This window comes from Mustela nigripes, chromosome 1 (assembly GCF_022355385.1).
Source record: "Mustela nigripes isolate SB6536 chromosome 1, MUSNIG.SB6536, whole genome shotgun sequence".
Taxonomy (NCBI): Eukaryota; Metazoa; Chordata; class Mammalia; order Carnivora; family Mustelidae; genus Mustela; species Mustela nigripes.
In genome coordinates, this window is record NC_081557.1 from 109,435,916 (window position 1) to 109,463,133 (window position 27,218).

At 36.1% G+C, this 27,218-nt stretch overlaps 1 protein-coding gene across 1 annotated transcript in view; it reads right to left on the reverse strand.

Annotated features, from left to right (window-relative positions):
- Positions 1 to 9,473: 9,473 nt before the first annotated feature.
- LOC132022358 (DIS3-like exonuclease 2) overlaps positions 9,474 to 27,218 on the reverse strand; it is a 30,392-nt gene continuing 12,647 nt past the window's right edge. The window contains exons 3-4 of the mRNA XM_059407656.1: positions 12,725 to 12,870; positions 9,474 to 9,561 (exon numbers count right to left, since the gene is read on the reverse strand). Coding sequence (XP_059263639.1) covers positions 9,474 to 9,561; positions 12,725 to 12,870 — 234 coding nt within the window. The remainder of the gene's footprint in view (positions 9,562 to 12,724; positions 12,871 to 27,218) is intronic.

Here is a 27,218-nt window from a genome sequence, read left to right on the forward strand (position 1 = left end):
CGCTTTGGATTCACTTCTCCGCCGGTCCTACCTTTCAGAAAGTGGTTGTTTTTCTGTTTCCAGAATTGCTGTTCTTTTTCTCTTCAATCTGCCGATGGATTTTCAGGTGTTTGCAATCTTTAGATAAGGTATCTAGCTGATCTCTGGCTAGCTGAAGCAGTCTCAGCTTGCTACTTCTCCGCCATCTTGACTCCTCCCCCTGTAATAGTTTTTAATTGTCTCAATCATACATTTAAAATTGTTCTTAATTTTTTTTAATTTCCAAAAAATATACTTCTTGATCTTATAATTTTTATTTTAACCATTTTTTCTGTCTACTAAGAACTTTAGTACTTTCTTGAATTTCATTAAAAATAAAAATTAAGGGTATTCTGCAAGTTCTTTTTCTTTAAAAGCAACTATTTAGTAAAAGAAGTAGTTCTAATTTTTTAGAGTGCCCCTTAGTTGAAAATATAACATTTTTTTTCTTTGACTCCTGACAAAGGGGTCAAAGTTGGTTCAATCACATATTAAGAGAGTTTTGTTAGAGATTATGTGATTTATTATTGGAATCTGTCAGATAAATTTTGCTGGAATATAGTTTCAACTATGGTTATGGAATAAAGGGGGAGCTATAATTAGCAATATCTACGTCAAAAATTTTGTGTTTGGGGAAGAGTATTTCTTGAATGTGTTTGTGATGTCATCTTCCTTTAATTGCCAGGTTTGCTCTTGTGATGAGATAGCCATGTTAGATCCCTCTCATATTCAGAAGGCAGCCTACCCATATCTAGGATAATCTAGAAGCCATCCCTAGAGTAGGAAATTTGCTTTGTCAAAACTCTAATTTCCCTGAGACTTCTCTAAGACCTTAGAAATACATTTCCCCCAAACAACACCCTATAAGTTCAGCACTCTACATTAGGATAGCAAAGACATTATGTTGGGAGATTATTCCATTTATTTTCCCCATGGATGTTCAACCTTCACCCATGATTAATCTGAGGTTGGTTAACACTCCAACTCTGCTCTTGTTTGGTCGACATTCCTTATGTTATGTAAGCATATGGATTCCCATTATCATTTATTATTCATTATTATATTTTCTTTTTATTTATTTATTTTTTATAAACATATAATATATTTTTATCCCCAGGGGTACAGGTCTGTGAGTTGCCAGGTTTACACACTTCACAGCACTCACCATAGCACATACCCTCCCCAATGTCCATAACCCCACCCCTCTTCTCCTAACCCCCCTCCCCCCAGCAACCCTCAGTTTGTTTTGTGAGATTAAGAGTCACTTATGGTTTGTCTCCCTCCCAATCCCATCTTGTTTCATTTATTCTTCTCCTACCCCCTTATCCCCCCATGTTGCATCTCCACTTCCTCATATCAGGGAGATCATATGATAGTTGTCTTTCTCCACTTGACTTATTTCGCTAAGCACGACGTGGATGGAACTAGAGGGTATCATGCTTAGCGAAATAAATCATATTATATTTCCTTTTATCTTCTGTAGAAAAATAGGAAGTGAATAAAGCAGGTGATGGTTTTTAATCTTGTGGGCACCAATTCCCATCTTGATCTTTAAATCTTCTCTTTTTTCTCCCAGTCCCTAAACTAAATCCAAGGTTTGGGTCTTTTCAAGTTACTTGATGAATATTATACTTTAAGTGTATTTCAAAATTTTAGGAATTATCAAAGCAGCCCCATCAGTTAGAGCAAAGCAGTGAATTTCAGTTTGTCTACAACTGCCTGTCTTCTTACCTGCAAATTGACATGTATCTTATGAAAAGTTCTGTGTTTTGTGACCATTACATACACTGAGACAGTCTGTCAAGAAGAACCTGAATATTTGAAAATCATGATTAGAAATGCAAATGTGGTGGAGTGTTCTCCATGTGTCAAACTTCACAGTAGTCCTTTGCATGTAATCTTACCTTAAAATGAAATCTTTCATGACACACAGCTCTGAAATTTCAAATTCTGCTATTTAAAAAGCTCTTAAGGTTAGAGAGTTTATACCTAAAATTATACATTTTATGTTTTTCCAGGCTGACCCATTGTCAGCCTGGAAAACTTGTTATCAGAAAAAATTAGAAATAGCATCACAGACCAAGTTAAGAATGGAATTTGGCAATATATTTTGGTTGCCTGCCTAATACTTAATATTACTTGAGAGGATGTCTGCTTTTAATGAAAAATAGATTTGTGAAACAAAAGAAAATTTCAATTTTTCCTTTGATCGAAATTAAGGATATAGATAAAGGATAGGGCTGCAGTTTGCATATATATTATCTCTGAAGCCAACACATTCTATGTCTTGAAAAGGAGTCCCCATATTTTACTCCTGTCCAGCCTATCCAAGACTGGCCCTGAATGAAACTGTGAAGGGGCTTAAAATTGTTTTCAACTACTCTACTAAGGCATATAATGCCTCTAGGGTCAGGGAGAGCACTAAGTAAATCTCTCTGAGCTCCAGCTCCTCATCTGTAAAATGAAGATAATATTACTTAAGTTCTAATATTTTTGAGAAGTTTACATGAGATAATATAAGCAAAACACCCAATATTGTTCTACTTACTGAGTGGTAGCTCAATAAATGACAGTTTTTACTGTGTTTATCATATTTATTAATAAGTACAAGTTCCTTTACTCCATTTTTTTCCTTTAGTGCCCAAAAATGTAACAAGAAGAAACAAGTGAAAAGAAAGGAAAAAGTTTAGGAATAGCAAGAGACTGGCTGTTTTAACTTTAGACTGATGAAAAGGCAGAGAATCCTGGATCTGTGTCTCCGTTAAGCAATTTTTTGTTTCTACACAAAACAAAGCAAACCACAGCAAACAAACCAACAAACAGAAATACACAGAAACAGCTTTGTAGCATGCCAGAATAGTCAATGGTAATAACCAGTAAATTTGTGTCATAGTCGACACGATAAAATAAATTTCCATGATTCCAAATGGAAAGAGCATCTCAATTTTAATCCCAATAATTTTAGAAATTTTGAAGGCCAGATTTCTTTTTGTTCTTTGTGGTCATCATGGTGATGGTGGTGGTGGTGGATCTTTATCTATGTATGTGCCTGAATGCACGCATCAGCTACAGCACGGTCCTTTTTAATAGGACTGAACCTTTTTCTGAGCATGTGCCAGCATGAGGTGAAGGCTAAAGAAAGAGGCCAGCTTTTGCAAAGCTGGTCATTGGATTTGGTTCATTGCATTGCACCCATTTTCTCCATTTTTTGGATCAGAGCTGTAGTTTGGATTGAGTTCAGAGGGAGAGGTTTTTCAGAAGTTGTATTGTTTATATGATTTCAGGAATTTGTGTAAACCCATGCATTGTTTGCTGCAGCCTCCTTTTATTCACACTCCTTTTAGACGAAAGTCCAAGTCCTTTTAATGTGGCCCATCAGACCTCTTCTTTGTTTGTAGTGGCATCACTCACCATCTTTCCCCCTGGAGCCATGTGACTAGGCACTTCTCAACTTCTTCCAGTTCTTTGAACCTGTTATATCCTCTCCTCCATTTAGGCACATGCTCCTCCCTCTGTTGGGAAAACATTTCTCCATCTTCTTGACTTACCTTGGCTTCAGCTTACTAGTCACTTCCTCCAGGAAGCTTTCTCTAACCATCAAGTCAGGATTAGATCCCCTTCCCTGTGTGCACACATTTACATTATAAAACATAACAGACTGGACTGCTATTTGTTGTCCATAGATAGTGAGCAAAATAAATCTCTCATGTCAAGTAGGAGCCTGTTTCAAGAAATGAGGCAAGAAGTTAAAGGTACTGTAGCTGGTGATATCCCGGGGACCAGCTTCAGCTGACCCCCCAGAACTGATAATGAGCAGAACCAGAGGAGGTCTATGGGGACCCGAAACTGATTAAAACCCTTTAAAAGGGAAGTTATTTTGGCAACAATCTATTAGGCGCTTCAGACCTGTCCCCCTCTATGTCTGACCACTTAAAAAAGGCAGCCATGAAAATAAAAAAAAAAAAACAAAAAAAAAAAAAAAGAAAGGAAGAAAGAAAGAAAGAAAGAAAGAGGCAACCACCGCCTAAGACTGCCTGACTGATCTCTGAGCAGAAACAAAATCCTTCACAGCTGGAACATAAGAAGTACCCAGAGCTTACCTGGACCAGACCGAGGCCTCATCTCAACTGTAGAGCCACAGGATGACTTCGCATTTACTTCCTTAACTTACTGCCCCCTTCTGTTATCTTTGTTGTGAGGCTTGTCTTCTGTCCTGCTCTGTGTGCTGTGGAAAAAGCCAAGTGTAATCCCATGGTGAAATGTCATTGAGTTTGAAATCCTGAACCTGCTTTGTAATTGTGATTTAACTTTGCTTTATGAGTGAATAAAGCTGACATTGTGGAAAGACACAACTCGTGTGTGTGTGTGTGTGTGTGTGTGCGCGTTTTCATAGTATGTTAATGGCATGTTCATTTTTGTGTCTTTGTTGCTAAAAATAGCATCTTGCACATAGGAGAAACTCAATAAATGTTTTGTTAAATCAATGCACTTGATCCATATCTCAAAGAATAAACAGGAAGAGTTTGTGGGGTACTGTTGGGCCAAAGTTTTATTGGCCCCTTAGCTATTCTTACTCCTTTCTTCCCACACCTCTAGTACATCTTGTTCTGAAATGTGGGTTTTAAGTAAAAGGTTAAGGACCTTCACAGACGGGTCTGCTTGTTGGTATTGTTAACTTAAATTTATAATGTATACGATGAAAAGGCAAAATAACGTCAATGTTAAGTGTCAGATTTGGAGGTAGATGAATCTGTCTTTAAATCTATCCTTACAGGTGGTGATTCTCAGAAATTTACCTTATCTAGGCAAGACTTTTTTTCTTTGTTTCACCCTATATAAAGTCAGAATGATAATGCATAACTCATGGGATTTCGTGAAATGCCTTAGGTGTAATTGATTTACTGAACATCGTAGGCTCAGTAGTGCATGAACAGAAAGCCACTTAATTTCTCTTTTTTTTTTCACGATTCCTTTAAAATTGTGTCATGGAACACTACATCAAAAATTAATGATGTCCTGTATGGTGACTAATAAAATAAAATAAGAATAAAATTGTTGAGTCCTTCACTTCCCCTGGATGAACTCTCAAGGCATAACCACAGGTTTTCTGAGCATTCTTAAGTGTTAATATATAGTCTTAGTATTCAGGTATTAAAAAGTCCAGTTCATTTTAATTTTAAAACTTGCATTTCTCATTTAATCCTGAGCTTTTTCCTGTGCCTAGCTTAAGGTTGCCACAGGTTAGAAGACTAGGGTCAGGAGGACGTTCTGGTGAACTTGCCTAATATTGTCCCGTGTTTATCTTTTCCTCCCCTTGCCCTCATTGACCAGCCGGCTTCTGCTCTTGCAGGGTGGAGCCTGGGCAAGGGAAGGCAGTGAAAGAAGAGTTCTTTCTTACTAGCATGGTTTATCTAATATTGGTGCCTTGCTGATGTGGTAGAAGAAAATATTGGCCTTTTCTTTCTTTTCTTTCTTTCTTATTTTTTTGTTTAGTTTTGTTTTGTTTTTCGGGAATCTTGGTTTTTGATATCTTCCATCTGCTATTCCCTGAGTCTTCATAGCTGGCTCCTAAGGAGCTCTCTTAACCCATTTCTGTCTACTCCAAACACCTTTTTTTGCAGACCTTTTTATCCCTCTAAGCTTACCTTTGGACAAGATTCCATTCAGATTGACTCTTGTGTGGGTCCTCTCCTTAGTGCCTACATTTTTCCTTGTCCTTGAAATGCTAGAAATTATCAGAATGCAAGATGTTCTTAACATAATGTCATCTTTTTCTCTGTCATGCTGTGCTGTTTCAAACAACTTCTAACTCTCAGATTTTTGGGGGTGATGGTGGATGTAAGTTAGATACCAGACCAAAGTCTCCCCCAACTTTAGAGGATACATGTCAAGATTTCTGAAACCTAGTTTATTTGAATGGAGTCAGGGAGAGGAAAATACAACATCTTGAGATACTCTTGCTAACATCACCATGTGGTTTCAGACTTCTGGCAGCAGTCCAAATTAACATGATGGGAAAACATCCCATTTGATATCCTGTTGCACATGTAAAGTTTACAAGTAATATGGTTAATTAATAAGTGGTGTAATAATTATCTTGTTATTAAAGCAAATCAGATGTGTCAGCATCTGTCATACTGAGTCATTCTCCTTTTTAAAGGTAGTGGGAAGATTTAAGAGCTGGACGTTAAATGAAATGAAAGATGAAAGAGAACTATGTCTACTATGCCATAAACACCAACCCAATATCTTCCCACTCTTGTTAGAGAAGAAGGTAGCTGGTAAGGATTTCCGTGTCCTTCATTATGTGGGGATTTCATGCCACATGCTATTTCTTTGGCCTGGAATCCCTTCCACCTACTTTTTTGTCCATTTCCCTAGAAGATTGCTATTTATTTTTTAAGATATAGCAAATGTTTTGCCATATTTTGAAGCTTTTCTCATTTTACCTCCAGAATTGGTCTTGTTTCATACTCATAATGCTCCATGCAGACCTTAAATTGTCACTTGGCAGAATGTATTATACATTTTTGTATTTGTGAGATTCTTAAGATTAAGGACTACACCTTATCTGTTTCTCAGGTTTCTAGTATAGTAGAGAGGACCCAAGTTGGCTTTCAATTAATATTTATAGAATAAAACATATGACAGCTAATTTGCTTAGGTCAAGTCTTTAAAATCAGAATGTTAAATACAAGTTGGAGTATATAATAGAGTTTTGACCAATTAATATTGGTGGAAATTTCATGGTTAGACTGAAATCTAATGTAAGTGGTATTTATTTGGTGTCTCTGATATAATCGTACTTTCTACCTTTCTTACTGAGAAGCATTTCAGCCCATTCCAAACTGAGGAACCATTTCAGGCATGCCAGCAGTGCTTTTCAATAAGCAGAGCTAGGATATGAAGACCTTGTTTTACACAACAGATAACTTAGAGAGAGATGTTTTCTATTTTTAATAGAGTATTTGTAACATAGTTTATTTATATTATGACCATTATTATTTGGATCAATGTAAATAATAAACTTAACTTTCTCAAAAAATGCTGCTGTTTACAAAAACACTATTATGATCATTAATTCACTTAATTCTTTTTAACCATATGAGGTAGTGAGTTTATCATCCTCATTATGGGAAAGCTGAAGCACAGAGAGTTAAATTACTTGCCAAACATTGCATAAGTAAGAAGCAATTCATAGGTTCAAATCAATTTTACTGACTCAAGGTCTCATGTTCTTTTTATTTTCTATGGCTCAATTAGTATGTTATCCAATTAATAACAATAGAAAGATGTACATGTGATTTAATGGGAACAGACTTACTGCATATATCTAGTTGCATGTACCCTTACCAGGCAACCAAAAATCAATACAAGAAGTAGTGTTAAGGGCTCCTGGGTGGCTCAGTGGGTTAAGCCGCTGCCTTCGGCTCAGGTCATGATCTCAGGGTCCTGGGATCGAGTCCCACATCGGACTCTCTGCTCAGCGGGGAGCCTGCTTCCTATCCTCTCTCTCTCTGCCTGCCTCTCTGTCTACTTGTGATCTCTGTCTGTCAAATAAATAAATAAAAATCTTTAAAAAAAAAAGTAGTGTTAAAATAATTTTTAAACATTATGACTTATTTATTTTATAACTGGAAACACTTAGTACTTTAAAGTACTTTAATTTTTCAACTACTTCTCACAATAATCTAAACTCTCAGGCTTATTCTTTCCTCATTTTTTAATTAACTCATAAATATTCTAAAAATAGACATAAATTCAAGTATTTCATGACATTTCCTAATACAGAAACTTGATTACAAGTTTCTGAGAACTTGACACCATAAATTCTAATGCCATTTATAGCTTAGAGACAGAGACATTCTTGTGGTAAAGGTATCATCCATCCAACCATTCAATAATTAATTGTATTTCTTCCATAGTTCAGGAACAGACTAGAGACCATGGAGAAGGCATGAAAACTGACAAAGCTTGTTTGCTTTCCAGTGTTTTATATTTGAAATTAAAATATATATGACATAGGGGCGCCTGGGTGGCTCAGTGGGTTAAAGCCTCTGGCTTTGGCTCAGGTCATAATCCCAGGGATCGAGCCCTGCATCGGGCTGTCTGCTCAGCGGGAAGCCTGCTTCCCTTCCTCTCTGCCTACTTGTGATCTCTCTTTCTGTCAAATAAATAAATAAAATCTTTTAAAAAATAAAATATATATGACATAAAATTATATAATACAAGTATTTAGTAGGAAAAGGTTAAAGGCTAAAGACGTATTGAAGCTTTTGGGGAAATCAGTAATACTGCCTCAGGGAATTAAGAAAGACTTCAGGGGAAAGAAGGTTTTGTGATGGGACCTGAATGATACAGGCAAGTGAAAACAAAGTAGAAGAATCTTTTAGTCTCATTAAATAATAAGATCAAAGGCAAAATAGGAAAGCCCAGGCCGAGTTTTGGAAATGATTGGCTGGATTATGGAATGTCTTAAAAGGAATAGAGTGAAATAGGTCTTACAAAGTATTTGAGGCCAGATAGTGAAAAGCCTTGCACATCAAATATGGAGTTTGTTCGGTGTATACAGTGAGGAGCTACTGGAGAATTTTGGTTAAGAGAGCATTGAGTTGGGAGCTGTAATTTGTAAATTTTTGACCCTTAAAAAGTGGAAGAGGTATCAATCCTAGTGATCATAAGTATGATTCTGATAATGCTTCTTCTTATGTGTTTCAGTGGTTTTCTATGATCTTTGGGAAAAATTAAAGACTTCTTAGCTTTCCTTGGATGATTCTGTGTTCTTCATCTTTGCTACCTTTCCACATGCTCTTTACATATTCCAAGATTCCTGGCTTTCTCACTCAAGACAACTTCACTTACACTATTTTCTCCGCCAGGAAAATGCTTCCTCTGTCTTCTTACTTGACCAATTTCAAGAATATGTGTAAACTGTATTACTTTAGGGAGGGTTTTTTTGTCCTCTGCTAAAATCCCCCTTTTATATGTCCCTATAGCATCATGAACTTCTGTTTTGCTGCTTATTGCATTTTATTGTAATTAGTTGTTTCACTGTGGTTAGACTGTAAGCTCTGTGGGAGCAGAAGCAGTGTCTGTCTTTGTGAATCATGTGCCGCTAGCACAGTGCTTGGTTCACAGAGGTTGCTTTAAAACTATGTGTGGAATAAATGTGTGTGTATATGTATGCCAAATATGAAAGGTTAAAGATGTTAATAGCAAAAAAAATTTTTTCACAAGTTACCTGGATATATTCTTCCTTATATAGATTAAAATTTGCAAGATTTTCGGTTGAGCAGTCAGAGCATATATTTTTCTGTCCATGGTGCTAAATATTAATATTTTACTCCTGAGAACTGTTATTTCTCTGGGAATTACAACAGGAAACATGTGCCTTTTCTCTTCTGCATGAATTTACATATATGTGCCTCCTTTTATAATCACCATCATTTCTATCATCACATCACCATCATATCACCATCATCACCATCATCATCACCACCACTACCATTATCATCGTCACCACTGCTTTCATTTTCTAAGCACCTGCAATATGCCAGTTTCTTTGCTACAAGTTTATCTGTCTTAATTTTTTTTTTTTTAATTTGACAGACAGAGATCACAAGTAGGCAGAGAGGCAGGCAGAGAGAGAGAGGAAGGAAAGCAGACTCCCTGCTGAGCAGAGAGCCCGACACGGGGCTCGATCCCAGGACCCTGGGTTCATGACCTGAGCCGAAAGCAGAGGCTTTAACCCACTGAGCCACCCAGGCGCCCCTTATTTCGCTTAATTTGAACAGAATGAGATAGTCCCTGTTTTATGTAATATTATAGATTAAAAAATGACACATTACAGAGATTAAGTAGCCTCCTCAAGATCACAGCTGATAAATGGCAAAGCTGGAATTGAAATGGAGGTCTGAAACTGCTCTTAAACACTGTGTAATATGGCTTCCATTAATGCAGTTATTTATCAGCTCAACACCACAACTTGGCTCTTCCTGGTAATGCTACTTAAGAGCAGTATCTTCTTATTCTGAATTACCACGACATTCTTTACTATTTACAATTTTCACAGTTTATAAATCACTTTCACATACTTGATTTCATAGACTAACCAGTGTGTATAATTAGTATGGTGGATGGCCCTATTAACATCTTATGTATAAGAAAAACTTAGGTCAGAAGTTAGATGCCCAAGATCACACAGTAATTGACAGATAATCCAGATGCCCACATTCTTGGACAGATTTATTTTTTGACTATGTTTTCTACATGTTTGTTTAGGTAAATTTGTCTCCGTATAGTTAAATGGATACAAAAATTATATGGAGAAACATTAGCTTCATGAACATTTTCTTTTTCACTCCACTAATACAACAGAACTGATTTATTTATCTTGTATTTCCCTCAGTTTGTATCTGAGGTAGCAGCTGTTAATTTCTGACCTAATATCATTTCTACCCTTACCTTTATTAATAGAGATCAGAGTTTTATTGCATGGGGGCAGCATGACATTTATAAAGTCCATATTTAAACCTTCCTTGTAGACATGGGTAGACAGTGCATATGAGCTAGAAAATTGGGAAAAAAATATTGTTTTGTTTAATATATCACACGGGCTGTGCCAAACAGTAATAATGGCCATTTTTTTTATGACAAGCTGTATGTGAGATGATTGCTTTCTGATTTTGAAATTGTTAAAATTGAGGCTCAGAGAGGTCAAAATATTTGCTGTAGGTCATGTAGCTTGTAGAGAAGCTAGGAATTAGATTATTATTATTATTTTTTAAGATTTTATTTATTTATTTGACAGAGAGAGATCACAAGTAGGCAGAGAGGCAGACAGAGAGAGGAGGAAGCAGGCTCCCCACTGAGCAGAGAGCCCGACGCGGGACTGGATCCCAGAACCCTGAGACCATGACCCGAGCCGAAGGCAGAGGCCCAACCCACTGAGCCCAGGTGCCCAGGACTTAGATTATTAACCCTAAACCTATTCCAGTTATATTTCATTTCATTTTCTGTTTCTTCATATGTCTCTATCTCTTTCTGTCTCTCTGTCTCTCTCTTTATACTTTTGGTACTTTTAAAGAAAGATTATAGGAACTCTAAATTGACATTGGTTTAGAATTTAATTTTCACAGGATCTGTAGAATTATTTCTTCAGCACTATCTGTATTCAATTTTATGCCTCTGTAGCTATATCTGTGAATACCATTGGCTATTAGAAAATGGTTTTGGGGGTGCCTTGGTGGATCAGTTAACTAAGCATCCAACTCTTGATTTTGGCTCAGATCATGGTCTCAGTCACGAGGTTGAGCCCTGTGTTGGGCTCTGTGCTCAGCATGGAGACTGCTTGAGATTTTCTTTTTCCCTCTGCACTTCCCTCTGCTCTTTCTCTCTCTCAAAATGAATAAAAATCTTTAAAAAAGGAAAGAAAATGGTTTTATAATTTTTTCTATAGAAAGATAGAAAAATCATTTAGTGGGGGAGCCTGGCTGGCTCAGTGGGTTAAGTCTCTGCCTTTGGCTTAGGTCATGATCTCAAGGTCTTGGGGTCGAGCCCTGGTCACGCCCTCTGCTCAACAGGGAGCCTGCTTCCCCCTCTCTTTCTGCCTGCCTACTTGTGATCTCTCTCTTTCTCTCTCTCTGTGAAATGAATAAATAAAGCCTTAAAAAAAAGAAAGAAAAATCATTTAGTGTTTTCTCTGGCATGGCTGATCAAAATTCATTTTTTATAATTGGTAGTTTAGAAAAGTTCACATTAGCTATATAACTCATTATCAACACAGCCACCTGTGCAACTTCCTTCACATTTTCTTACTTAGAGACAAATCCTGGAAGCACTTCAGCTTTTTAAAAAAAAATTACTTAGTTTTACTTAAATTCAATTAACATATAATGTATTATTGGTTTCAGAGGTAAAGTTCAGTGATTCATCAGTTTTATGTACTACCCAGTGCTCATTACATCACATGCCCTCCTTAATATCCATCACCCAGTTAACCAATCCCCTGCCCTTCTCCCCTCCAGCAGCCCAGCTTGTTTGTATCCCTGTGCATGATTCCTGCAACAGAAGCTGGTTCACACTGTTCAGGTCCATTTCCCTTCCCTCTGCCTGTTCAAAATCTGTTCTGTTGTCAAGATAGTGTGAAGTTGCTGTTCAGTGATTCCTACTGATTCCTTCAGCAATTACTCTGAGGGGTAATATAGATGGTCTGGTCACTTGGCTGATGTCCAACAGAGAAAGCATGTGGGTGGGAGTAGAGAAGATGTGGAATTGGCACTGGCACACTAGGAACACTATCAAGGCACAGAGAGTAACCCCCAGCAGCCTTTGGTGCCAAGCTATGACTGCTGCTTCCTCCCCATGTCCATAAAATAAAAGAAAGCAAGTCTTGGAAAGGGCCATGCAAGTGAGGCTTTTTTTCATCAACTTCAAGGGAAATTCATCTCTATAAGGAATCCAGAAGGGTGACATACTGCATTCTTGTTTAATGACTTAATTTACCTTTAGCAGTACATACCGAGGACATTTTGGATGGGGAATTGATAGTGTTTCTCTGTCTCATCATCTCCTTCCATCCCTTTCTTACTAGCAGTTCACTCTTCTTTCCAGAAGTGAAGCCTCTAATCTATGGGATTCCCTTCCTCTAAGCCATCTATTTCTTTCTATCATCATTCCCTCCCAGGTCTAAATTGAGCCTCTTTGCTTCTTGATCTGAGGCCTTCGTGCCCTCAGATCAATGAGGCTGAATAAGGGTATGAAGAAAAACGAACCCTCTTGACCAGGGGCCAGAATCAAGCATTGGAACTCCTTAAGGTGTCTCATCTCTTTTCTTTCACTTTTATAAAAACCCTGTAAAATCGACATAAGGTGAAGGTGTAATTCCACTAGACTGGCATGAAGAGTGAGGGAGAACTCAAGTTCATAAGGAGAGAGAGGCAGAACCTGGTAGGGACAAGAAAGGACCATGGTCCTCAAGTAGAAAAGAGATGAATAGGTGGGTATTGGAACAGGGACTTGCAGGGATGGTTAATACTAAAGCCTAATTAAGTGAACTGGAGCATGCAGTCATGGTAAATGGCAAGGGACCCGACAATACTCTGGGAACCAAGTAGAGGCTGAACTTTTTGGTGGAAGGTACATATCCAGTGCAGTGAGAAATGGGAAAGAGCAGAGAATGAAATCAGGCAAAACTACTACCTTCATTGAAATAAACTTTGTCTCTCTAACTCCTAACTGAAATGTTTTGGAGCTTACATTAGATGCTAGATGCAGGGGCAGGGACATTTATGAATATTTTACTTTGCTTGATCCTCAGAACAATTACAGATGATGCTGTTGCCCCATTCTTTCAGATGAAAAAACCCCGCAGTTTGGGATTCTTGATTTCAGCCCGAAAGTGCTATGTTAAAGTAATATGTGATGAAGCAACAGTGTCCTTTCTTCCCTGATCATTTTAGATATAAATATTGTCACTATCTTTCCAAGATTTCGTAAGTAACCAGCATTCTTAGAAGAAAAAATCCAGCCCAGTCACTATCTGATGCTTGGAAGTAGTTTTTCTTTAACACTATGCCAGGGAAGATTTTTGTTCAATGAGCTGTTGCTATGCTAGCCTTAGCTCCAGGATCAAACGCTTTACATGTGTTGGCTCTGGGAGGATGCCCATACACTCAAATGTTTGATTTACTAAAAGCTAGTGTTTGAACTCAATGATGGGGTTATCTGCTTGATCGTAGTTTAGATTAACATAGGCTGGGAATGAGATCAAGAATTCACAGGACTCCCTTACATTCTCTGTCTATCCTAAAAATTGAGTATTAAGAGATGAATATGGGTTGTCCTTAGAATAAATCTATGCAGTGAACAAAGTTTTTGATTGGTCTATGGCCTGATCCTTTGTAAAATTATAAAAACTTGAATAGCAGAATTGAAACATTTGGAAGACAGAGATTATGAAAATCTTGAGGTTTTCTCATCCATCTGCCGACTTCTTCATAGTCATATTATCAGGGGACTGAATGTCACAAATGTCAAATATTTTTTTTTCTTGGTAGATTTCTTTTTCTCTTGAGCTGAAAAGAATTTTGTCAGGATGCCTAACGTGTTGATGAATGAAAGTTGTAAGATTACAAATATGCACCTCTGTGCAACAAATTGTACTGCATCATAACGTCACTCATGTGATGAGGGAGGAACTCAATGGAAAATTTCAAGCACTAGTACCTCTGTGGTCAAGATCTATCAGAAGCTGTTTGCCTCCAGTCAGTAATTTGTGGTGTTTAATAGTAAGCAGCAAAGGAACTTAATCAGTATACTAACATGTCTTTATTCTTGGACTGTATTTTTCCCCTACTTAGAAAAATAGCTCCTTCAAGATTAGAATAATGAGCCAGAACTGGGTGGTAATGTAAAAGGGTCATGGAGTAGGTCGGATCTTTAAAAAAATGTCTCTTGAACTGCAAGACTTGGTTTTATAGTTTCCGAACTCTGGAAGCAGTGTTTTGAATATATTATGCTATTCAGAGCTCCCTGTGACAGATTTTTTTTTTTTTTAAACTGGGGAGCTAAATGATTACTTTATAGCCTGTCACAATCATAATTGCAAAGTTGTAATGATGTTAGAAGACAGTGGGTGAATATCTGAGATCAGGGAAAGGAGGGGTTAATAGAATGTTACATACATAAATAATCTTAAACTCAAGCTATTCTAGAAGCTTGCTGTTGATCACTGGAAGGAAAAGAAAAAAAAATGGTAGAGAAAGGGCAGGGACATTTATAAGGTTATAGTAATGGCCTCTAAAGTTATCCATCTTTGTCCAATATAGAGTCAACACAGCATCATGACAAACTGGTACTTTTATTCTAGCTGGAGTAGGTATCCAAGGCGGCACAATCTAAAAGTAGATATATGACTATAAGACACTTATGGTATTAGTAATACTTGTATTTGACTATATGGCAGCATTGGTTTCCAGGTGCTTAGAATGCTTGGAGTAGCATCTGAAAGAAACCAAAAGTTTGGGAAGCAGGTACCCACTTTCTGGAGAGATATACCAATAAGAGACCTTAGTAGAGAGTCTAAGTGTAATATTCAACCCAGCTGGAAATGAACATAGATCTCCAGGCTCAGCAGTGATCATAAGTTCCAGGTAGGAACTATAAAGCCAAAATCTAGTTAGAATCATTGAACCAAAGAAGAGAAAAAGCTTCCACAACTAGAGAAACTCTCCAGTATAGTATGAACACAATGAATTCTTGAATTTCTCTTGCTGCTGAGGCTGAAGTTTTTAAGACTCCTGGACCTGAAAGAAGTCTTGTTTGTGGAAGGTTTTAGGACTTGAAATTAATGTCTTTCAAAATTTCTTTTTAAAGGTCTTATACCATTGTCTCCTATTCACCTTCTCTTCCTACTTTCTAAAGGAGCTTATTCCATTCCCCCAAAAAGGGAGCTTCTTCCCTACATTTTCCTGTAGAGGTTTTATAGTTCTAAGTTGTACATTGAAGCTTAATCTATTTTGAGTTACCTTTTGTGTATGGTGTAAGATAAGGTTTCATTTTCTTTCTTCTGTGTGTGATTATCCATTTATCCCAGCATCATTTGTAAAAGAGATTATCCTTTCACCATTGAGTAGTCTTGGCTCTTTTATCAAATATTGACTGTATATATGTGAGGGTTTATTTTTGGGATCTTGATTCTGTTAAATCGCTGTCTCTTTTTATGTCAGTACCACACTATTTTGGTTACTGTAGCTTTGTAGTATAGTTTGAAATCAGGATGTATAACACCTCTGGCTTTGTACTTCTTTCTTAGCATTGCTTTGTTTATTCAGGATCTTTTAGGGTTCCATGGAAACTATAGGATTGTTTTTCTATTTTTAAAAAAAGTGTCATTGGAATTTTGATAGGGATTTCTTTGAACCTGTAGATGGCTTTGTGTGTTATGTACATGTAAAAAATATTAATTCTTCTGCTCCATGAACGGGAGATAATTCTTCATTAATTAGTATCTTTAATTTTTTTCATCAAAGTCTTACAGTTTTTGGTATACAGATCTTTCACCTCCTTGGTATATTTATTCCTAATTATTTTATTGTTTTTGACATTATTATCAATAGAATTCTTTTCCTTTTATTTTTTAGATACTTTATTGTTAGTCTGTAGAAATGCAACTGATTTCTGTATGGTGATTTTGCATACTGCTAGTTTGTTAAATTTATTGTAGTTCTAACAATTTTTTAGTTTTTTGGTGGAGTCTTTAGTATTTTTCTATAAATAAGATCGTATCTACAAACAAAGATGATTTTACTTCTTTCTGGTTTGGAAAGAAATTTTTAGTTATTTTTCTTGATTAATTGCCCAGGTTAGTATTTCCAATACTATGTTCAATAGGAATGGTGACAGTGGACATTCTTGCCTTGTTCCTGATCTTAGAAAAAAAGTTTTCAACGTTTTATCATTGAGTGTAATGTTAGTGGTAGTCTTGTCATATACACACTTTATTATAGAGAGGTGATTCCTGCTATACTCAATTTTTTGAGAGGTTTTACATGAAAAAAATGTTGTGTTTTATAAAATTTGAGGGGCAAACTACTGTGAATCATATGATTTTTATCTTCCTTCTATTAATGTGATGTATCACATTGATCTGTGTATGTTAAATTATCCTTGCATTCCAGTGATAAATCCAGCCTGATCATGGTGTATGAACTCTTTAATGTGCTATTGAATTAAATTAATTAGCATTTTGTTGAAAATTTTTGCATTTATATATATCAGGGTTATTGGCTTTAATTTTGTTTCTGTCTTTCTTCTTCTTTTTTTTTTTTTTTTTTGTAGTGCCTTTATCTGGATTTGATATCAAGGTAATGTTGGTCTCATAAATTAAGTTTGGGAGTATCCCTCCTTTTTAGTTTTTTGGAAGGGTTTGAGAAGGTTTATAGTTCTTTGTATGTTTGGTAGAATTCACTGAGGAAATTATCTGTTTCTGGGATTTTCTTTGTTGGGAGATTTTTGATCATTGATTCAATCTCCTTTCTCATGATGGTTCTGTTTAGAATTATGTTTCTTTCTGATTCAGTTTTGGTGGGTTTTATGTTCTAGGACTTTATCCAGTCCTTCCTGGTTCTCCAATTTGTTGGTGTAAAATTGATCATAGTGTCTTCTCTGATCTTTTGTTTTTCTATGGTATTAGTCACAATGTCTTCTCTTTCATTTCTGATGTGTGCCCTCTCTCTCTCTCTCTTAGTTTGGTTAGTCTTAGCTAAACATTGATCTAGTTCGTTATTCTCCCCACCAAAAAATCTCACAAGCTCTTAGTTTTGTTCATGTTTTCTATTGTTTTCCTTGTCTCTATTTCATTTATTTCTGCTCTGCTCTTTATTTTTTCCTTTCTTCTGCTAACTTTAGGCAGTTTGTTCTTTTTTTCCCCTCCACTTCCTTGAGATATAAAGTTAGGGTTTTTTTTTTTTTTTTTCTTTTCTGAATGCAGGCATCTACACTTATCAACTTCCCTGTAAATCTGCTCTTATTGCATCACATTTGTTTTGGTATGTGTGTTTCTATTTTCATTTGTTTTGTAATTTTTAAAAACTTTCCTTTTGATTTCTTTTTTGGCTCATTACTTGTTCAGGAGTGTGCTTGTTAATCTCTACATATTTGTGAATTTTCCAGCTTTCTTCCTGTTATTAATTTTTAGTTTCATACCATTGTGATTGTAAAAAATACTTGGCATGACTTCAATTTTCTTAAATTTGGGAAGGCTTGTTTCATGAATTAACATATTATCTATCCTGGGGAAATATGTGCCTAAGAGGAATATGTATTCTGCTGCTATTGAATGGAATGTTCTGCATATGTCTGTTAGATCCTTTTGGTTGAAAGTATAGTTCAAGATTTTCATTTCCATATTGATTTCCTGTGTGGATGATCTATTCATTGTTGAAAATGGGGTCTTGAAGTTTCCTACTCCTTTTGTATTGTTGTCTATTTCTCCTTGCAGATCTGTTACTTTTTGCTTAATATATTTAAGTTCTGTGATATTGGATGCTTATATATTTATAATTGTCATATTTTCATAATGAATTATGTTATAATAACTTAAAATTAAATAACTCTTTATGTTATAATAATCTTATTGGTCTCTTGTTGCATTTTTTTAACCTAAAGTCTATTTTACTTAATATAAATATAGTTGCCCCTACTTTCTTTTTAGTTCTGTTTGTATGGATCATCTTTTTTTCATCCCTTCCCTTTGAGCCTATGTGGACCCCAAAAGCTGAAGTGGGTTTCTTGTAGGCTGGATATAAAATATTTAAAAATTTATCCAGCCAGTCTATATCCATTCACATTTAAAGTAAGTATTGATAGTAAGGACTTATTAATACCCTCTTACTGATTGTTTTTTGTTTTATAATTTCTATGTTCCTTTCTTTCTCTCCTGTTGCCTTTCTTAGTGATTTGATTTTCTCAGTGATATGCTTTGATTTCTTTTTCTACCTTTTGTAAATCTACCATGGTTTTTTGCTTTGTTGTCATGGAACTTACATAAACAATTTATAGTTATACTAGTTTACTTTAAACTGATAACCACTTAAGTTTGATTGCATACAAAAATTCTACTCTTTTTTAAAAAAGATTTTATTTATTTATTTGACAGACAGAGATCACAAGTAGGCAGAGAGGCAGGCAGAGAGAGAGAGAGGAGGAAGTAGGCTCCCTGTGGAGCAAAGAGCCTGATGTGGGGCTCGATCCCAGGCCCCTGGGATCATGACCTGAGCCGAAGGCAGAGGCTTTAACCCGCTGAGCCACCCAGGAGCCCCCAAAATTTTACTCTTTTACTCCTCCATTGACATTTTGTTTTGATGTAATAATTTACATTTTTTAATATTGTGCATGTAATAAACAAATTATTGAGGCTATAGCCATTAAAAAATATTTTATTTGTTCATTTGAGAGAGAGAGCAGGAGAGAGAGGAAGAGAGAATCTGAAACAGACTCTGCACTGAGCACAGAGCCTGATGTGGGGCTCCATCCACAATTGTGAGATCATGACCTGACCTGAACCCAAGAGTCAGCCACTTAACTGACTAAGCGATCCAGGTGCCCAGAGCTATAGCTATTTTTAATATTTTTGTTCTTTATACTAGAGTTAAGTGACTAACATACCATCATATTACAGTATTGGAATATTCTGAATTCAACCACATACTTACCTTTATTTATTTATTTTTTAAATATTTTATTTATTTGACACAGAGAGAGAAATCACAAGTAGGCAGAGAGGCAGGCAGAGAGAGAGAGAGGAGGAAGCAGGCTCCCTGTGGAGCAGAGAGCCCGATGCGGGGCTCGATCCCAGGACCCTGGGATCATGACCTGAGCCCAAGGCAGAGGCTTTAACCCACTGAGCCACCCAGGCACCCCCACATACTTACCTTTATTAGGATGTTTCATATTTTCATATGCTTTTGTGTTACTACAGCATCATTTAATTTTAACATGAAGAACTCCTTTTAGTGTTTCTAAGGCAGATCTAGTGGTGCTAAACTCCCTCACTTTTTGTTTTGGAAAACCTTATCTCTCCCTTCATTTTTGAAGGGCAGTTTTGCTGGGTGAAGTAAGTATTCTTGGTTGGTAGGGTTGTTGTTTCTTTTAAGCACTTTGAATATTTCATTCTAATCTCTCTTCAGTTGCAAGACTTCTGCTGAGAATTCTAATTGTTTATGGGATTTTCCTGTATGTGAGGATTTTTTTTCTCTTGTTTTAAAAATTCTTTCTCTGTCTTTGATTTTAGACTTTTATTAAAATGTGACTTGATAAAGATCTTTTGCTGTTGAGATTTTTAGGGATCTGTGAGTCAGTGAGTCATGAATGTGGATATCTAGAATTTTCCTCACTTTGGGACATTCTTAGCCATTCTATACTTAAATAAGCTCATCTCCCCCACCCCTTTGTCCTTTTCTTTTCCTTCTGGCACTCTGATACTATGGAGATTATTTCTCTTAATATCATCCACAATTTATATAGGCTTTCTTCACAAATTTCTTTTTCCTCTCCTCTCTGGATAATTTCAAATAACTTATTTTTAAATTGATTTTTTTTTCCTTTTGTTTGTTCAAATCTCTTGTTGAAGTTTTCTATTGAATTCTTCGGTTCTGTCATTGTATCCCTTAGCTCTGAGATTAGCTTTTTAAAAAAATTATTTAATAGTTTTTCTTTCTTTTTTGAACTCATATTATTCATGCATTGTGTTCCTAATTTTGTTCAGTAGTCAATCTGTTTTTAATGTATTTCCTGAATTTCTTTAAGAGAATTATTTTTTGTCTGATAGTTCATAGACCCAGTTACTGGAGCTTTGAGTTTTCTTTAGTGATGTCACATTTACTTGATTCTTTGTAATCCTTTTATCTTTAGAATCTGTGCACTTGAGGAAGGGGTTTTGTCTTCTAGGGTTTTTCAGTGGCTGGTTGGGGTTGCTAACTTGTGTCTCCTATTGCCTCTGGCTAGGCTTCCTGGTTTGGCAAAGCTGGAGGATATATTCAGCACTGAGCAGAGCCAGTGATTTGTTTCCCTATCCAGGTGGGGCTCTAGAATGGGCTATGTATGGCCAGGATGTCCTGTCAGCCAGAGACCCAAATTGAGCAGTACAAACAATCAAGCGTGGTAGTATGCTGGCCTGGGGAAAGGGTGATATGGTCAAAGTGAATCTGGTCCTCTTTTCCTTCTTAGTTTCTTTTCTTGGTTTTTGTGTTCCATAGAGGTCTTCTGCTTCACCTCAGGGTTTTAGAATCTTCATAAATGCATTTTCTCTGTGGATAGTTGCTAGTTGTTCTTTCTGTGAGGGAGACTAATGTTAGTACCACCTATTTTGCTATCTTGCTGAAGTCTGCAATCTCTTGGTCATTTTAAATAATTCCCTCAGTAAATTATTTAAATTATCCTTATTTTATAGATAGACAAAAAGGTATAATGTAAATCATTCAGCATAAAATCCAAAGGAATAAATTGTATTTTTGTGTTAGTTTGTGTCCTCTAGACTGTCCCTTGTCATCTGCCATTGAGCCAGAGGTCATACATAGTTTGAGAATCACTAGTAAGATGAATAAGACTGTGCAAAACAGGTGCTAATAGAGTAAGATTTCTGTGGTAATTATGTATCTATTATTTCTTAACTCCAAATTTACCCTTCTCTAATATGCTCTATTAATGTTATTGTTGTTGCAGCAAATTACATAACTTTTATTCCATTTTTAACTAACTTTTAAGCTCCTGCCAATAAAACACAGTAGAGGGGAAAAGGGACTATCTTTCTTTATTTCTGCTAATTTCATGATTGTAGCCCTAGTAGTGGCACATCTACTCAGCAGTAGGCCTGGGCTTCAACCATCAGCATCCATAGGGATTTCCAGAACAAGCATCAGTGAAACTCTCCAGAGACATCCTCAGCAATTTGGCTGCACCCTTCCTAGTCCACTGATGTCAGGGTACCATCTCAGCACATCCTTAGATTACCAGCTTCTTTTTTGTTTCCCTAACCCTAGAAGTAGGAGTGGATTCTTGGAAGTTATTCTCTCTGTTGTAGTTTCCATTGTTTTGAAAAGGCTAATAATTTACATTAGCATTTAGTTGACTTCTGGATTAGAGATTTAGGAAGGACTTTTTTGTCAACAATTATCTCTAGTCCAGGGAGCTGTGGTTCCATATACCTGGTTTATACATTACTCTATTTCTCTGCTTTATGTATTTTACTGATTTTCACAAACATGTAATGAATTGTTAGCAAAGTATCCAGTTGGACTCAGACCCATGGTACTTACCTGTAGGAAAGATCTTAGACTTATCTTATAGCTGTAATTCAGTGACAAATGAGTTCAGATAATTTACAGTCTGTTATTTCTGTTCTTCAAGAAATTACCCTCATGAATAAGTTCAGAACTCCATTCCATGACACAGTGGATCCTAGTCAGAGACTATGGTTCAGGTTAGCTTGGCCAAAAGTCTTTGGAAGGGTTAATAAGGATATTTAATTTTAAAAAACACATTTTTTTCTTAGTTCCATTGGATAAATATGGAGCAAGGTAAACTTCGATGGGAGGGACCAACTTGAACAAACTTGAAGAATGCTGTTTCCAATCACCATTAATATCCTGAATAATTAAGAAGCAATGACCACCTGCAGAGTTGTACAGCTCTGCCACATTCTCATTGCTTGGTTTTCTCTCTACTTGAATTTCCTAGGAATGAATTTCAAACTTTAAAAAGAGTTTTTTTTTTTTTTAAACCTACTTTGATTCCCTTATGTACCTTTTAAAAAACAGCTTGATTGAGGTATAACTGATATCTAATAAACTATATTGTAATTTGATGATTTTTAGCATGTTTATATACCTACAAAACTATCAGCACAGTTAATAAAAAAAGCATTTCCATAAACTCCTAAAGTTTCCTGGTGTTCCTTTATCATTCAACTCTTCCATCACCCCATCCCCTAACATTTACCTACTTACCGTCATTATATCTTAATTGGCCTTTTTTAGACTTTAACATAAATGGAACCATGCGTTACATGCACTTTTGTGGGAGAAAGGGATCTGGCTTGTCACTTAGCATATCCATTTGGAGAATTTCTCATGTTATATGTATCTATCATTTACTTTTTTAAAAAAAATTAAAAAGTAGTATTTTATTGTGTCATTTATACCATGGCTTATTAATTCACTTGTTGGCTCTCATCTGGGTTGTTTTGTAGCTTTTAGTTTTTAATAAAACATATCAAACAAATATATTTCCTAAGGACATTTGTGCATAAACAAGTCTTTGTGTGGAAATAGGCTTTAGCTCCTTAATTTTCCATGTCTCTAGAAACGGAAATGCTATATCACAACATAGTTCTATCCTTAAATCTGCAATATTCTGATAGACAGTTTTATAAAATGGTTGTATTATTTTATGTTACCACCAAGAGTTGTTCTACATCCCCACAAACTCTTGATATGGTGGGTGTTTTTAATTTTAGCAATTCAAATGGCTCTTTTATGATGGTTTATATTATTTTTTATTTTAATTCCAGTTAGTTAATATACAATATTATATTAGTTTCAGATGTACAATACAGTGATTCAACAGTATCACAACAAGTATACTCCCTAATCCTTATCATCTATTTAATGTGGCTCCCCATTTCCCCTCCTCTCTGGTAACCATTAGTTTCTTCTCTATAGTTAAGAATATGTTTCTTGGTTTGTCTCTCTCTCTTCTTTTCCCTTTTTTTTTTTTTTTAAATTTTGTTTCTTAAATTGCACATAGGAGTGAAATCACACAGTATTTGTCTTTCTCTGACTGACTTATTTTGCTTAGCATTATACTCCCTAGTTCCATCCATGTCATTGCAAATGGCATTATATCATTCTTTTTAACAGCTGAATAATATTCCATTGTATATATACCACATCTTCTTTATCCATTCATCAGTTGATGTACACTTAGGCTGCTTCCATATCTTGGCTGTTGTAAATAATGCTGCAGTAAATAGGGGTGCATGTATCCTTTTGAATGAGTTTTTTTGTATTCTTTGGGTAAAGATCCAGTAGTGTGATTTGGGATCATAAGCTAATTCTATTATTAACTTTTGGAGGAACCTCCATACTGTTTTCCATAGTGACTGCATCAGTTTGTATTCTCACCAACAGTGCAGGAGGTTCTTTTTTCTCCATGTCCTTGCCAACACTGTTGTTTGTTGGGTTGCTGATTTTAGCCATTCTGATTTAAGGTGATTTCTCATTGCATTTTTTTTTCCATTGCAAGCATTTACTCAACTTTTATTTTTTCTCTTTTTCTAATTCAAGTTCAATTAACCAACCAATTTCAGATGTAGTGTTCAATAATGTATCAGTTGAGCATAACACCCAGTGCTCATCATATCATATGCCCTCCTTAATGCCCATCACCCAATTACCCCATCTTCTCCACAAACATCCCCTCCAGCAACCCTCAACTTGTTTCTTATAGTTAAGAGTCTCTTACAGTTTGCTTCCCTCTCTGTTTTATGGTTGAATTTGTTAGCTATTATTTTGTTGAGGACTTTTGCATCTATGTTCATGAGAGATATTGGCCTGTTCTCTTTTCAGTGGTGTCTGTGTCTTGTTCTGGTAATCTTGCCCTTATAGACTGAATTTGGGTTTTCTTTCCTTTTCTATTTTTTGGAATAGTTTGAGAAGAATAGGTATTAACTCTTCTTTGAGTGTTAGGTAGAACTTGCCTGGGAAGTTATTTGGTCCTGTACTTTTTTTTTGGGAAAGGTATTTCGGTTGTAGATTCAATTTCTTTGCTGGTAATATTTGCTCAAATTTTCAATTTCTTCCTGTTTTAGCTTTGGGAGGCTATATGTTTCTAGAAATTTATCCATTTATCCTAGGTTGTCCAATTTGTTGGTGTATAGTTTTCCACAATATTCTGTTATAATTGTTTGTATTTCTGTGATATAGGTTATTTCTCATCTCTCATTTGTAATTTTATTTATTTCAATCTTTTTTTCTTTTTTTCTTGGTAAGTCTGGCTAGAGGTTTATCAATTTGATGGATTTTTTCAAAGAAGCAGCTCCTGGTTTCATTGATCTGTTCTATTGTTTTTGTTTTTGTTTCTATATAATGTATTTCTGCTCTAATCCTTGTTATTTCCTTCCTTCTGGTGGTTTTAGGTTTTGTGTGTTGTTCTTCTTGTAGCTCCTTTAGGTGCAAGGCTAGGTTGTTTATTTGAGATTTTTCTTGCTTCTTGAGGGAGGCCTATATTGCTATAAACTTCCCTTTTAGAAGTGCTTTTGCTGCATACCAAACGTTTTAGACTATTGTGTCTTCATTTTCATTTCTTTTTTTATTTCTTCTTTGATTTTTTGATTGACCCAGACATTGGTTAGCAACATGTTGTATAATCTCCAGGTATTTGTGTTTTTTCCAGACTTTTTCTTTTGGTTGACTTCTAGTTTCATAACATTGTGGTCAGAAAAGATGCATAGAATGACTTTGATCTTTTTTAATTTGTTGAGGAATGTTTTGTGGCCTAATATATGATCTGTTCTGGAGAATGTTAAGTGTATACTTGAAAAGAATATGTATTCTGCTGCTTTAAGATGGAATGTTCTGAATATATCTGTTAAATCCATCTAGTCCAGTGTGTCATTTAAAGCCATTGTTTCCTTGTTGATTTTCTATTTAGATGATTTGTCCATTGATGTAAGTGGGGTGTTAAACTCTTCTACTATTATTATGTTATTATTGGTTAGTTCCTTTATGGTTGTTATTGCCCATTTTATGTATTTGGATACTTCTATGTTGGGTGTATAAATATTTACAATTGTGATATTTCTTGTTGCATTGCCCCCTATATTATTATATAGTGCACTTCTTTGTCTCTTGTTACAGTCTTTATTTTAAAGTTCATATTTTTTGATGTAACTATTGCTACTTTGGTTTTTGTTTGACATCCTTTGCTTGATTAATGATTCTACATCTATTCACTTCCAATCCTCAGGTGTATTTAGATCTAAACTGAATTTCTTGTAGGCAGCATATAAATGACTTTTGTTTTCTTAAATCCCTTGTGTCACTCTTTATCTTTTGATTGGAGTGTTTACTTATATTCAAGGTAATGATAGATATATATTTATTATCATTTTTATTTATTTATTTTTAATAAACATATAACATATTTTTATCCCTAGGGGTACAGGTCTGTGAATCGCCAGGTTTACACATTTCACAGCACTCATCATAACACATACCCTCCCCAATTTCCATATCCCCACCACCTTCTCCCGTCCCCCCTCTCCCCAGCAACCCTCAGTCTGTTTTTTGAGATTGAGTCTGTTATGGTTTGTCTCCCTCCAAATCCTATCTTCTTTCATTTTTTTCTTTTCCTACCCCTCATCCCCCCCACATTGCATCTCCACTTCCTCATATCAGGGAGATCATATGATAGTTGTCTTTCTCCGATTGACTTATTTCGCTAAGCATAATACCCTCTAGATCCATCCACGTCGTTGCAAATGGCAAGATTTCATTTCTTTTGATGGCTGCATAGTATTCCATTGTGTATATATACCAAATCTTCTTTATCAATTCATCTGTTGATGGACGTCTAGGTTCTTTCCGTAGTTTGGCTATTGTGAATAATGCTGCTATAAACATTTGGGTGCACGTGCCCCTTCAGAGCAGCACCTCATTTGTATCTTTAGGATATATACCCAGTAGTGCAATCACTGGGTCATAGGGTAGCTCTATTTTCAGTTTTCTGAGGAACCTCCACACTGTTTTCCAGAGTGGTTGCACAAGCTTGCATTCCCACCAACAGTGCAGGAGAGTTCCTCTCTCTCCGCATCCTCGCCAGCATCTGTCATTTCTTGATTTGTTAATTTTAGCCATTCTGACTGGTGTGAGGTGGTATCTCATTGTGGTTTTGATTTGTATTTCCCTGATGCCGAGTGATGTGGAGCATTTTTTCATGTGTCTGTTGGACATCTGGATGCCTTCATTGCAGAAATGTCTGCTCATGTCCTCTGCCCATTTCTTGATTGGATTATTCGTTCTTTGGGTGTTGAGTTTGCTAAGCTCTTTATAAATTTTGGATACTAGCCCTTTATCTGATATGTCTTTTGCAAATATTTTCTCCCATTCTGTCAGTTGTCTTTTGGTTTTGTTCACTGTTTCCTTTGCTGTGCAAAAGCTTTTGATCTTGATGAAGAAATCCCAATAGTTCATTTTTGCCCTTGCTTCGGTTGTCTTTGGTGATGTTCCTAGGAAGTTGCTGCACCTGAGGTCAAAGAGTTGTTGCCTGTGTTCTCCTCAAGGATTTTGATGGATTCCTTTCTCACATTGAGGTCCTGCATCCATTTTGAGTCTACTTTTGTGTGTGGTGTAAGGAAATGGTCCAATTTCATTTTTCTGCATGTGGCTGTCCAATTTTCCCAGCACCATTTGTTGAAAAGGCTGTCTTTTTTCCATTGGACATTCCTTCCTGCTTTGTCAAAGATTAGTTGACCATAGAGTTGAAGGTCTATTTCTGGGCTCTCTATTCTGTTCCATTGATCTATGTGTCTGTTTTTATGCCAGTGCCATGCTGTCTTGATGATGACAGCTTTGTAATAGAGCTTGAAGTCCAGAATTGTGATGCCACCAACTTTGGCTTTCTTTTTCAATATTCCTTTGGCC